Source organism: Biomphalaria glabrata, chromosome 1 (assembly GCF_947242115.1).
Source record: "Biomphalaria glabrata chromosome 1, xgBioGlab47.1, whole genome shotgun sequence".
NCBI lineage: Eukaryota > Metazoa > Mollusca > Gastropoda > Planorbidae > Biomphalaria > Biomphalaria glabrata.
The window spans coordinates 79,418,600-79,433,361 of NC_074711.1; the positions used below are offsets into that span (position 1 = coordinate 79,418,600).

The window sequence follows — 14,762 nt, forward strand, 5'->3', positions numbered from 1 at the left end:
ATAGTGCTCATAGCAACATTGACAAAAAGACATTTCGTCTGGAGCGAAAGAGGCGTTGTTTCTTCGGAAACCCTTGAACTTCTCAAACAAGGACCTGAATGAAATCTTGAGGTTAAAAAAAATATAAAAAGATATCAGCTAGAATGCCACCAGGTGATTCAGTTCTAAATATTGTCTAAATATTCGTGATGCCTATTGAATGCCAAATTCTGCTTTGAGAGAAAAAGAATGATGTCCAAGATTCTCTTCTGGTAGCATTATCAGATTTTAGTGTGGCTATATGAGAGCGAAGTATTTTCAGACTTAATTAAGTTGATCAAGATTTTATACCAATCAGCGATGCGTTTCACTAACTAGGCTTTGGTAGAAAAAAGATTTCGATAAAATTATTGATAGTTTTGCGACCAAGAAAGATCGTACTATTTATTTGTAGTATATTTTGTTAAGGTATAATAACGTATTTTCGATAATTTATATCCGAGGGGGCATCAGGAGGAGATGCCGCGCTGGGCATCAAACACCCTAGCTACGCCACTGGTTTAGCGTATATTAGCATATATCTTTATTATCAAGCTTTTAGTGTATATTGAATTGAGATATAAATTTTCTTTAAGCTATAACATATACCATCACTTTATTTCCATTGGTTTGCGTACAACTTTCTTTCTAGCGTTTAGCGTGTCGGAGTAGTTCTCTTTAATATCTTGTTTTAGGCCGATTTCCTAAACTGCTATTTTAACAGAGTTCTACTTGATGCTATTCTGACTACATATTTTTCCTAACAATCTTCTCTTCAGGCTTGTAATTTCTTTTTAGAAAGCTTATATCCACTCTGTCTTTCTGTCGGTCTGGTAAAAAGTTTGTAAACGTTATTTCTCCGACACCCAATCTGTGGACTTCTCATTGACCACGAATGACCTTGAAAGGAGCTTTTAAAATGGAGAGCAGACGAATACTTCGTCAAAATCTGATGTATGAACACAATCCAAGGAGAAAGTCTTGTTTGGTTACAAACAGCATGGCGTTCCCCTTATTTTCTTCATATTTACCTTTGTTTTGTTTCTACACACACACACACACTCCCCTAGTCTTCTTGCCAGACTGATGATTACGGCTGCGATCTGAGCGACAATAGAGTAGGAGAGATGTACTCGTATTCGCCCAGCACATCTCTGAAAACAAACGTGCTTTATGAAATATCGATTCTGCCCGGACCAAAACAAGAGAGAGAGAGAGAGAGAGGGAAAAAAAAAAACTCAACCCTGAGACATGACAGGAAGTGTATCGACGATCAAACAACTGATCATCAAATGGAAGATCAGGTAGACGGTAACTGGTGAGGAGGAAAGGGAAAAAAATGTAACGTGAGTGCAAGATTTGGGAGGGGCAAGGTGAGCACGTGTGTAGCCTCGTAGTGGGCGTGCTACTTCCGCCTGAATCTGTTTTGTGTGAGTGTGTGAGCATCTGAGTGTGATGGAATGCTTGTGTTGATTTATACGCATTGTTGATTGAGTGCACGCGGAGACTTAAGAAAGGAGTAACTAATTATTCATATCTCGGCTTCAATAAACTAGGAAGGTTTTGGTCAATATCAAGATAGTGGACCAATAATTATTTATAATAGCTGTAAACGGTATCTGGTGGGCTGTGACTTGATGCAGTCAGCATCGCGCAAGCCTGTTCTATAAATTGCATTTAGAGATGCCATGTAGTCATCAAAATAGTATTTAGGTAATGAAATACGCATTAGTAAATAAGTTACAAGTCCAGTGTTTCCAAGACTGTGTTCCGCGGAGCTCTAGTGTTCCGCGAGGCCTGAATAGGTGTTCCGCGAACTACTGGAATAATTAAATAGTAGGCCACAACGTGAATTAACCTCTCTAAAAAAAATAAGCAAAGTGTTCCGCGTAATACTCAGAATGTGCGAAGTGTTCCAGTAAGGAAAAGTTTGGGAACCACTGGATTAGACAATAGTAAATATTGTATGTAGAAAAGGGGCGGCCCTGGGGGGGTGTCATGTCAGGGCCAAAAACATTTTAACGATAGGATAACGGTGACAAAAGATTCTCATATCGAGCCCCCCCCCCCTTTTTAAGGCGCGTTTGCACAATTCCCCCCCCCCCAAGGCCGCATCTGTGTAGTAAGGTCCTACACTTTAGTAAATCTACAAGTTTCTTGCAGTTATTACCAAAGTTTATGTCACTTCTTCTCTTGAAGAATGTTTGTTCTCTGTTTTAGATGAATGTGTTGTTGTTGTTTTTTGTCTCGGCTTGTGTGTAAATGTGCAGAATAGGCGAGACAAATAGTCAGATACGGCCTGAACATTGAGCTCCAATGTCGCAACCTGTGGGCAGTTGAGACCAAGAGCTCTTCGCCACGCCACAGGTCTGTACGACGTGGCTAGGGCGTATTTTCCTCAACTGCCCACAGGTTGCGTAATCGTAGGTCCATGTTCAGGGCGACTTCAACGAATGACCTCGGACTAGGCTTAAAAGTAACAAGTAGGGTAATAGAATTGTAGGGAGCACATCCTGGTCAGTCTCCTCCTTAGATACTTATACAAATGTTCACAATGAAATATGTCTGATGTCATGTCAGTAATTTTCGTTTGTGTTTGCGGTGGTTTGTTTGTTTGTTTTCCATGTTTCGGCGGATGTTTCTTCAAAGTTGAAGATAATTACTTCCTAGTCCAAACCTCCCACAGACGACGGTGGATGGGAGCGGGCAGGGTTTGAACCCGGGACCATTGATAAATCTGAACGACAGCCCAGCGCGCAAACCGCACGACCAGGTAGCCATCCATGTTTTTATGAACCTCATTTTTATTAACTTGTATGAGTGAGGTGCGCCTGGACATGCTTCTCAGCCTGAGCGTGATATCCTAGTGGAAACGTCTATAGATTATATTCTTATAAGATATATGGAAGCGAATGGGACGGTATAGTGGCACGATATAGAGCCTCATCTGTCTGCCACAATCGACGAGGTCGTTTTCCTAAAGGTGAACCACCATGCAGTAAAGAGAATGAAAAAAAGGATCGCATCACTGTTGTACTCGGCCTTCGGCGTCTCTCTTTCTGGTCTTGGGTGTGTTTTATTTGTTACATCTTCTTGGGGCAGAAAGATTTACTTTCACCCAGGTCAGTGGAGGTGTCTTAATTCTAATCACATCCACAAACTGTGTGTTTGCAGATGGAGTAAAGAAAGGGAGAAAACCCAGTCTCCAACCACACACTTACTTTTCTATCACTTTACTTTCCACAAAAGGTTTCCTTCTTCAATTCTTTCGGAAATAGCACATTTCAAGGGCCAGCACTCGTTTAACAATCAGCTTTTCACATCATTTTCTGTTTGAATGATGTGCCCTTGATAGACAGATCTTTTGTTTGTTGCATGCACTCCCCCCATGATACCCCATTACCTGTTTGGTTGAAATGTTTCAACGAAGGGCCAGAAAATGTAAGGTAAGGGAGACAATGCACTGCCTTGTAATGCAGAAGTCAAGATGGCTGTCGAGGCGGGAAGCGCAACCTATTTTTAGCTTAGTCGTTGAAATGAGAAAAATTATCAATCAAACACGTTTATTTCGTAACAGCATTTTTTTTTCTTTCAGGTTTCTATAAATAGACTGACCTAGATCTAGAAAAATCATAAACTAAGAAAAAAATGTTCAATACAATAGAAAAAAAAGATTCAAGAATTAAAATGGATCTAGCAAATAGCTTGTTACCTGGTTAGTATTGCCCTCTGTAGAGAGAAACACTGTTGGTTTTGAGCTGTCTTTCTGTCCTTCCGTATGACTGACAAGTTAAAATCTAAAAAAACAACAGCAACAACATTTAAAGCTGTTGAAAATCTATTTTACCAATATCTTTACCATTCTCGAAACAAAGTGTGAAGTCTAGTTTCCATTTTCTTAAAGCAAAACCTATACCTGGGTTGTGATTACTGTTTCATAGTTCGACTACTGTTTACACAGGTTTCTATGGCCAGAAATCGTGATGATCTGTGTGCTCATTAATAATCAAGTTCATCCAATATTTGTAAAACTCGCGAATTGTAAACTGGCAATAATACATACAGCAACACTGAACCACAACTTACAAAAATACAAAAACACAACCTATTGAAATACTCAGAAAAACACAAAGATAGAGGCACATTTTTTTGAAAATCTATACGCTAGGACTAATTCGTATAAGGTATCTTTCTACCCTAGTGCCATTAGAACTATAAGACGAGAAGAATGAACCTCCCTGTGACATGTATTAGCTTTTGTTTTTATTTTTCAAACGTAAGTAATTTTGTTTTCAACGTCAAGCAACTTTTGTAACTTGTCGAAGCCACGAAATGTTATCCTTACAAAAGGACTAAATATACATATCTTATGCACATATACTTCCATGATATAGGAAATACATAGAAAGAGAAATGAAATCTATGTACGTTAGTCTCGTGAAGGAGTAATAGAATTTAAAAAACAAACAAACAATTTCTGTTACTTGTTATGAGTCTGCTGGATGATGAATATTCTATAAATTGTAACCCGCACTACACACCTCCATACTATTCTATATGTTTGTGTTATAATCTGTTCGTCTTCATTGGATCAATAAACATTCCAATCTTCTCGAACTCCAGTTTATTGAGCTGCCCTTGAGTTACAGCAATAGTCATGTCTTTGTAATGCTTCATGATTGCAAGGAGTCTTTCTATTCAGCTTGCACACTGAAGTTCTTGTGTTACTTTCCAGCTCAGGATGTCTACACAAGACGGCGTTCATTATGTTTCTTTACATCTGTTTCTTTCAACGTTTGACTGACTACGATACAAAAAAACCTTTGCGCCGAGTGCGGTCATTCTTGCTGAAGCATAAATTAAAAAGAGAACGCAAGTCAATTTTAATTGGAAGATGATTATATAGTGAACTTTATAACTGTCAAAATGAGTTTTCACCGTAACCAATTAGCTAGTTTTTTTAGATTTTTTTTTTTTTTTTTTCAATTTTTTTTTGGGAAAATCGTTTGAGTCGTTTTTGAAATCCATGTCCACACAGTGTCCAGTCAGCACCAATGAACAGTCTGCAAGGTAATGGGAGGAATGGTAAGAAAAGACGTAGGTATTAAACACTTTATTGAATACTGAAAGAAAGAAAGAAAAAGACTAATTAAATATCGTTTAACTTCCGAGCTCACTTATTTTTAGTTTTCTCATTGGCTTCTAAACTTGAAAAAAAAAATTTAAAATAAACCAGCAATAAGATGCTTTGTCTGAAATGAATAGATCGATAGCGCTATTCAAGCCAAAGTGTTGGCCTTATGATTATTTATGTCCAGACTTGGGCTCAGTGATGATGAGGCTGGCCTGGGAGATAACTGCTGGTCTTTCAGATGTCATGGATATGCAAATGAGTGGCGACCCCAGGGGTTAAGGCGAGAGTACTAGCAGTGGCGCTAGAAGGCGGAAGTGTTACTTTGTATGAAAGCTGTTTTATTAGAAGGGGAAAAAGGTGTGCGTGGAACTGTTGACACGTTGTGTTAGATTTAGATGGACAACTGTATAATTAGCTCAAGGGAAATAACCCTTTTGACTAGTCCAACTTTATGTATTTTTCATAAATTCATCATTAAACAAAATTGCTTAAACAGTTTACAGTTAGTGTTGATCTAAACTTTAACTTTTATATTTAAAGACCGAGAGGGTAAAACACTGTCACATATAAGAAATCTTGCTTGTCACAACACTCAGTGATGAGAAGAAACATACTTGACAACAATTTATTTATAATTAATTTATCTCACAATCATTGTCACTAAAGTCTCCTCCTACCTATAACCGCAGATTCTGCTTCTTTGCTCAGATTCTGCTTCTTTGGTGTCCTGATAAGCATTTTTAATAGTCTGAAGACAAATGAGTTTTGTGACTGGTATGACACTATGATAAAACTATGAGAACCACTGGTTAGGATCCTTACTGACATACCGTAAACAAGGCAACAAGTCAATGTGCAAGTATGAATAGAAGTAGTACAATCGTGAAAACAAGGGGGAGTAATTTACACACATTATTAATACCTTGTATGTACCCTTGCCGACCGCCATGTCCGTAGGAAATGATGTTATGGGTCACTTACGGGCGGTAAAGCCCCCTGGGGAGAGAGTGGGGTGAAATGTATGGTTTTAATTTGAGAAAAAGAGCTTTCACACCCTGACATTAGAGGTGTAAATCTTCTGTCCTGACATGAAATGTGTGATGCCCCCAGATGTATGTACATTAGAAAGAGATGTAAGCACTAAGCTTTTCAAAGAGTGAGCAGGACAGGCAGAGGCTTAGAGTGAGTCGGTTCATAACATTACGTTTCAGAACGAGTGCTGTCAGAGTCAGTTTTTTTCTATTTCAGTGTTTCCCGAACTGTGTTTCGCGAGGCCTGATTAGGTGTGTTAAGGCTTCCGCGCGGTGTTGATTCTTGGAAATATAGCTAGTGTAGATCTGACTGGAAGTAACGCTGAACTCAACTACTTCAGTAACACCGGCGAATTTGTTCTACAAATATGTTTAATACTCAAGAAGGGAATCGTCCGATGTCAGCTATGTCCGTAAATCCGTATATCTATTGTACTCAAGTCTACTACTCTACAAGAAGCGTTTTCTTTTTAGCGTCACTTAGAGCGTTCTTCTTTTTTAACCAACTTTACGTCATTGTTGCTATGTAAAACTTTACCCTATTCCCGAAACAAATAACTAATTCCTAATCATGTCATAACAGGTGTTCCAAGAAGTTATGGAATAATTAGCTAATAGGCCACCACGTGAATTAATCTCTCTTTAAAAAATAAGCGAAGTGTTTCGCTAAATATTCAGATTGTGCGAAGTGTTCCGTTAAGGAAAAAGTTTGGGAAACACTGTTCTATTTTTTCTGTTCAATCCAAGAGCAATATCGGACTAGATTTAGTGCTCAAACTGGAGGATTATGTTCTCCAGGAGCAAAGAACTTAACTTTTCAAAGGGCATGGATATCATTGGGCAGTTGGGTCGTATATAGTTCTCTCTACCTGGACTACGAATACTTCAGTCCCCCGAGGACATTTTTTAAAAAATAATGTATACATTGTGATATAAATACGTGATTGAGAGTGGGTAGAGAGAAAGAGATACAGTGTGTGCGTCTGAGAGAGAAAGAGATACAGAGAGAAAATAGAAAGAGAAGAGAAACAGAAATAGAGAGGGGGAGAGAGAGACAGTAGATAAATCGAAACAGAAAGAGCAAAGAAAGAGGAGTCTAAAGATACAGAGAGAGAGAGAGAGAAAGAGAGAGAGAGAGAGAGAGTAGATAAATCGAAACAGAATAAGCAAAGAGAGAAAGAGGATCAAAAGATACACAGAGAGAGAAAGAAAGAGACATTAGATAAATCGAAACAGAATAAGCAAAGAGAGAAAGAGGAGTCAAAAGATACAGAGAGAGAAAGAAAGAGAGAGAGACAGTAGATAAATCGAAACAGAATAAGCAAAGAGAGAAAGAGGAGTCAAAAGATACACAGAGAGAGAGAGAGAGAGAGAGAGAGAGAGAATGGAAAGAGACGCTTGAGAGTTCAAAAGAGAGTATGTTGGTTCCTGTAAATATCTTTACTGTAGTTCTGATACTAAAGTAAAGTAAAATAAAGTTCCTCTTTCAGACCTTGCGATCTATGGGGCAGATGATGTAAAGGTCATCTGTTTCTGTGGCCCACAGTTAATGTGGGTGTCGTGTGGCCAGCAAAACGACTAACCTCTTTTACTTTTCCCCAACTAATGTCAAGTGGACTCAGGGGTGCCCTAAAGATCCCGAAACTAAAAAATACCAGGATTCGAACCCGGGATCTCCAGTTTGTAGGCCAATCACTTTACCACTCAGCCCCGCGCCTCCTAGTTCTGATGCTAGCATAGCTCTTTTTGTAGCTTAATCATCTTCTGTGCTACTAATTCCAGTGACCTATGACCTATGACATGCACTCTTGAGTCAACACATCAGCACAATTTCGACCTTTCGACCCTTAAGTAGAAAATCGGATTATCTGGTGGCGTCGCTATTACAGGAATGGAAATGGATAGGAAGAAACGATCTCTGTTGTTGTTTTTTTAACTTTGACACGCCCATGACTATATAAACTTATTTAGGTCTACTACTGGACATTTGGACGATAATCAGACAAATGTTCCCCCTTGGTGTGGACAGACTTGGCCCACCGTGTTAGAGCACTAGGACTCTCTAACGGTCTCATAGGAGCAACTTCTTGGTTCACCTAAACCCAAAGAGAAAGAAGAAACTCAAATAGTCCCTTATCAAGACTCGTCTCAGAGCCAGACTTCTTAGCAACTCTCATAGAGAATGAATAAGAAACTTGCTGATTAAAGCCTCTGAGTTTTCTTCCTATGGTTTCATTTGCGTTCCAAAAATGTGCTCACGTGAATCATTTCAGTCATTCATTTGTTTGTTCCTTTATAGTCCTTTCATTCTGTAAAGTGTGTTGAACATTTTGTTGTTTTTAAACAGTAAGATAATGGAGTTTGTAGGCCCCTATATTAAAGTTTTAATGCAATGTTCTCTGGATAAATTTCTGTCAAAAGTTTGTAAGAGGCTTGCTCTAAGGCGATTTATTCGGTGAACTCTGACCCCCCTGATTTGAATAATCGATGAGCGTTTTAAACTTTTATAAATATGGTGTTTAAAACATAAAAAAGAGCTCTAATTAAGTGATAAGTGCCTGATTTTTAGTAAGATGAGTCCATGTTACTGCACTTACTGATATAAATAAATCTAAATCTAAAAGCTGCCATAGTTGTGAAGAAAGGAAAAAATTAATCTCATTTCCCTTCTTTTATGAAGAACGTGACACTGGGCTTGAACTGTCGTAAAACCGGCTTTAGAAGTTATGTGTATATATATAGAGAGAGATAGATAGAATAATAGATAGATAGATAGATAGATATGTATATATCTTATTGATTTATTACACACATTTTAGACTGTCCATTCTATATGTCCAACAGCTTAAAAGAAACTTTAAGTCGCGAGGGCTAACTTTATTTTGTCATGACTATACCTAGTGGTAATAAAATCTTTACTTTTGGCTTAACTTCTACATCAACACGTAATAATAAAACAAGATTACAAAGGGAGATGTGTTATCAAACAAACTCAGAGGTGGTCCCCACCCGATCCGACTAAGGAAAAAGATTATTTAAGCGATAATCTTATTTAATTGATAAAAGTAATATAGAAACGAAATAACTACAGACCTAGTCCTATATCTTTAATAGCACAAATATACATAAAATCAATGTTCTTTCTTAATATAATCTCTCTTACATAAGCGTATTAATAATTAAAAAGACGTATTTTATGGATAACTGCTCGCATAATTAATTTAGAAACAAAACTGTCCATTTTCAGAAGAAAATCAGAACTTTATAAGATTTAAAATATCTCTGATTTTTAATATTTTTCCTTTTTTTTTTTTGACATCAAAACGTGATAGACGAACGGCAGACGGACCACACAAAACTAATAGTGGCTTCTCTCCTTTAGGGCTCCGCTAAAAATGATAACCTCGATTCATTTAAAACCACTCAGTATATAGCATTCCATTTACAATGCAGGTTACATGCATGCATGACTATGAGGCTAATGGTTAGGAGAAGCAAGGTTCTTTCTGCAAACTCTAGATCTATATTAAATATTCATATAAAGATCGTCATGTATTCCTATATCAGTGTAGAATGCCATTGACCCCAATTGAACTCAGTAGAACGAAAGAAAACAGTCTGAAAATTTTCTCTGTACTGGTCTATGGGTCTGGTGGCATTTACTGTACTGGACTAGACTACACACCGTGGGTAACTATTTGACTGGTTGACCTTTAGGACCTTTCAGTTCAGACGTATTTATTTCATTTACAGTCATGCGTACTTCAAGTCTGGTCAATTATCTCGCAAACTGTTATGTTTTGTTTTGTTTATTTCAAAACTGAAGTTATTGTATTTTATGTGGTACTGTAAACTTGTCAGGAAGACACATGAATACAATCTGAAAAAAAAATGTAGATATATAGTTGGTGCAGGTTTTGTTGGACAAATTATTGAATTTAAGAGTTTTTTTTTAGTTTTTGAGTCCTTTCCGAGATTGTTTTTATGTAATTAGTACTAATCAGTATATTTGAAAACTTCCGAGTTTATTTATTAGTTAGGGTTAGGTCAACCCTCTCTCCAATCTTCCCGTTAATAGGCCATTGTTAATTAAAAGAAATAACTTCAATAAGTATTAAAGATAAGTGTAAGGGCCTAAAAGGGATAATAACTCCGATACCACTAGATAAACACATGTATACACGTAGAACGTAATTATCTTCTTATTGAAGGAATAATATGAGAGACAATGTTCAGTTAATATAAATATTGAGTACAATAATGAAAATGATGATAATAATAGTAAATAAATGTACATAGTGCATAGCGCTGTTAAAAAACATATAATGGAGGCTCAAGGCGCTACAATAACATAACAGGCAATCTTCCATCTAGCTGTCATGGCTAACACCTCCTCTGGCCGACGTGCTAACCACTCTGCTAGTGAGATACCTATGACTAGAGAAGATTGTATAGTTATATATTGTTTGTTTTAATTTAGAGCTGTAACCTACAAGCGAGACCTATTCAGCCTATACCACCAATCCAGTCAAGGTTTATGGTTATTCGAGTTCCAACAAAATACCAATTAATTAACTAGTAGGTTCATTTTGTTTTTAAATTAAAGATAAAAATGTTATCAGGTAAAAAAAAATAATTGTGCAAAAGCTCAGTTTGACCCCTGGATTGGGTGTGGGAGAAATAACGAGTGCAAACTTTGTACCAGACAGACAGACAGACAGAGTTGATTTAAGGTTTGCAAAAAAAAAATAACTTTTACGTAAAAATAGGATTGAATTTTGTTTACCTGCCGAGAGGACAATGAAATGAAAAGGGGAGATAAACTTTTCATTTACTGGCAAGAAAAAATTATATATAGTGTTTGTACATTATCTTAAAATGACAACAACATATTGGGGTATCGTATTATGTATGAAGTCTTGATCAATGAACTAAAATCATAAAATCACAGCATTACGACAAAGTTATATTTTTATTTTTATTTTATACACACTTCCGTGTCATTTTGACATTGTGTTGGTCAGTGTTTTAAGTAGAATTTTACTGGTCTACTTGTAACTACAGTAAAAGTACGTTAGGAGAAATTATTTCATTGTATTTAATAATGATGAAATTAACATGTTTAAAAACAGGCAAAATATAAAAATACTTTAAAAAAAATTAAACCGAATATAAATTGAAAAACTCCACAGTTACCACTACATATATCAATAATGCAGAATTTATTTCCCTTCTCCGATAACAAACAATATAATTAATTAGTTATATTTTTAAAAATTGACTCACGTTTTGATAGGGACAATAAATAATGATGTAGAGTTTTAATTTGAGAATGGCTGTGTGGGAGAACCAACGTGTTTGAAATATGAACTGGACCGACAGACGAATGAGTTGATATAAGCTTTGTCAAAATAAAAGAATTAAATAAACCAGACTCAAAAGTAGTTTCCAGGGCAGACCTAAACTCGCTGAAGTTAGAAATTTAAACAGAAGTTTTCATATGACAGAATTATACCATTATTATATTTAGTAAATAACAGGGGAGACTATATGAAGTAAGGTAGATAATATTTGTAATTTTTAAAACATTAATGAAACATTTTTTTTTGTTTAAAAAAATAATCTCATAAAAATATTTTTATCGCTAAACTGAATGTTCTTAGTTATTTGAGATACTAAAGATTGAAAAGAAAATGTTTATGTTTTAAAAGAGAAAAACTACATTTAGTAAATTTACAAGTTAAATATATTTTTAAAACATTGCACTGTAGTATGTGCTATAACAGCGGTTCGCAACCTTATATGCTCGGCGACCCCTTCTTACAAACCCCTCACTCTGCCGCGACCCCTCCCACACACACACACACACATACTGCAATAGAAGAATAGACAAAACAATCCATATTTTCGATGGTCTTAGGCGACCCCAGGCAAATCGTCTATCGACCCCCAAGGGGGTCGCGATCCACAGGCTGAGAACCCCTGTCCTATAGTATACAAATCTATTGTGAACTCCTGGCACTTCTTTGACATGGGCACATAAACGTATGTATTTCAACAATTCCAAGAAACACCAGGGATGTATTAAGAACAGAATGAACTTAGAACTGTAAATAAGGCAATCCAATGTTGAACTATTTAATATACAACAAACTATGCAACGGCCTTATACTGCCCTTTTACTGTTGGTCTCAACACTCGGGCCTCTGACAACAATAACAAGCTCTCAAGGGACGTCACTCTACCCTAACCAATGGACCAAAGAAATAACAACAAATAAACCTAGAAATCGTCAACACTTACACCCAAGATTCTATAAAGTACCATCCACAAAACTACATACAAACACATCACCACAATACTACATACAAACACAATCACCACAATACTACATACAAACACAATCACAACAATACTACATACAAACACAATCACCACAATACTACATAGAAACACAATCACCACAATACTACATACAAACACAATCACCACAATACTACATACAAACACAATCACCACAATACTACATACAAACACAATCACCACAATACTACATACAAACACAATCACCACAATACTACATACAAACACAATCACCACAAAACCACATACAAACACAATCACCACAAAACCACATACAAACACAATCACCACAATACTACATACAAACACAATCACCACAATACTACATACAAACACAATCACCACACTACTACATACAAACACAATCACCACAATACTACATACAAACACAATCACCACAAAACCACATACAAACACAATCACCACAATACTACATACAAACACAATCACCACAATACTACATACAAACACAATCACCACAATACTACATACAAACACAATCACCACAATACTACATACAAACACAATCACCACAATACTACATACAAACACAATCACCACAACATCCCATAACATTTATAATTAGATAATTGCATCAGGCTGTACTAGATTTACATTGTCAACGAACACAAGTCACACACACGCTAACAGAACCTACTCATCTGTACGGCAATTACCAACGCCAGAAATTGCTGCCAGATTGGTACCACGCTTAGTAAACTAATTGCACCCTTTTCGACAATGTATTGATTGTTCTATGTTTAAATCTGCTTCACTAACAGAGAGAAAATCATGTATTGGAAAAGTGGCCGAAAAATTCGATCACAGAATGAAGGAATTTCTCGAGGCCATCTGACGTCAAGCATTAAGCTATAATGAGTTAGATCCAGGCCACACGATCGGCCCCTCCCCACCTCATCTGACCAGTGGCGACCGGCTAGGGTTAACAATAATATGGCTTCAAGTAATTTAAAAAATCATTTGGCTGTTTCTGGGCATTCTCCGTGGTGCGCCTTTTGATGAATACGAATTGGAACTGTTAATTCGAATGACAAAGATCCAAGGTTTGGATAGCTTCACTGTCTAGAACAGATGTTTACAATGTTACAGTTCAGGGCCAGACTTACCAATTTTGGGACCCAATTTTATGGATGTTTCTAAATTTTTGTGTAAAATAAGAACTATTTCTATTCATTAGATCAGTGATGCCCAACCTTATTTGGCCTGCGGGCCATTTTAATTTTTGGCATTCGTGTCGCGGGCCATATCAAAAAAACGAAAAAAAAAAATAATAAGCTATTTTTAATAGTTTTATCTGTGAACCAACTTACATAAATTAATGTGATGCATGAAGTTTATCTAAAACTTTCTTCTGAATATCTGGCTGCATAGATGAAACATTAAGTCGGACCACTGAATGTAGATGTTAATCAGTGAGGCGATTATGTAACATGGTTATCACCCATTTCATCACTGAAAAAGTTTGTTCACACACATCAGTGGCTTGTAAATATTGTGATCATTGTTAACGCTCGTTTTCGAAGATTTGAAAAGTTTCTAGAAGTCAAAAGTCTGCATCACTTGAAATTTGTCAAGCAGGGATGTCTGACTTTGTAAGTCAATCAGTTCCAGTTGTAGATCAGTCGGAGCACTTGACACAACGGCAGCAAACGGATTTTCAAAAAGACGGATTTCATTTTTTAAATTATAAAAATCCACAAAACTTTCACTGAAATTATCCATCAAGAGCCTCAGAAGTTGGATCATTCTTTCTTTCCGCCTGTTGATTGAAAAGGAGTGGTTTTGTTTGGAAAGCGCTTATGTCTGCATACTTATGTGAAATCAATTTGTCTTTCCTTTATAGTTTGGTGTTGAGTTCATTTAGATGTGATGTGATGTCGCATAAAAATAGCCAAATCCCACAACCATGAGGGGTCGTCGATAGTGGCACTTGTTTTGATATTTTCGTAATAAATATTTCAATTTCGTGTCTCAAATCAAAAACATGTTTAAATACCTTTCATCGGCCTAACCAGCTCCCAACTTCACTGTGAAATAGAACGTTTTCATATTTAGACTCTATTTCTGTCAGAAAATCTTTGAAAGTTCTGTGATTCAACGCTTTTGTGATTTTATGAAATGTACAGTGTTAAACACAATCATCATCACATAGTCCAGATTCAAAATCTTTCCACATAGAAAGGTCCTCTATGATT

The 14,762-nt window shown here is 36.6% G+C and overlaps 2 protein-coding genes across 6 annotated transcripts in view; one reads left to right on the forward strand and one right to left on the reverse strand.

Annotated features, from left to right (window-relative positions):
• LOC129926356 (salivary glue protein Sgs-3-like) overlaps window positions 1–6,101 on the reverse strand; it is a 28,566-nt gene extending 22,465 nt beyond the window's left edge. The window contains exons 1-2 of the mRNA XM_056029752.1: window positions 6,075–6,101; window positions 5,830–5,900 (exon numbers count right to left, since the gene is read on the reverse strand). Coding sequence (XP_055885727.1) covers window positions 5,830–5,900; window positions 6,075–6,101 — 98 coding nt within the window. The remainder of the gene's footprint in view (window positions 1–5,829; window positions 5,901–6,074) is intronic.
• LOC106075570 (myosin light chain kinase, smooth muscle-like) overlaps window positions 1–14,762 on the forward strand; it is a 60,911-nt gene that overhangs the window by 24,233 nt on the left and 21,916 nt on the right. The window lies entirely within an intron of this gene.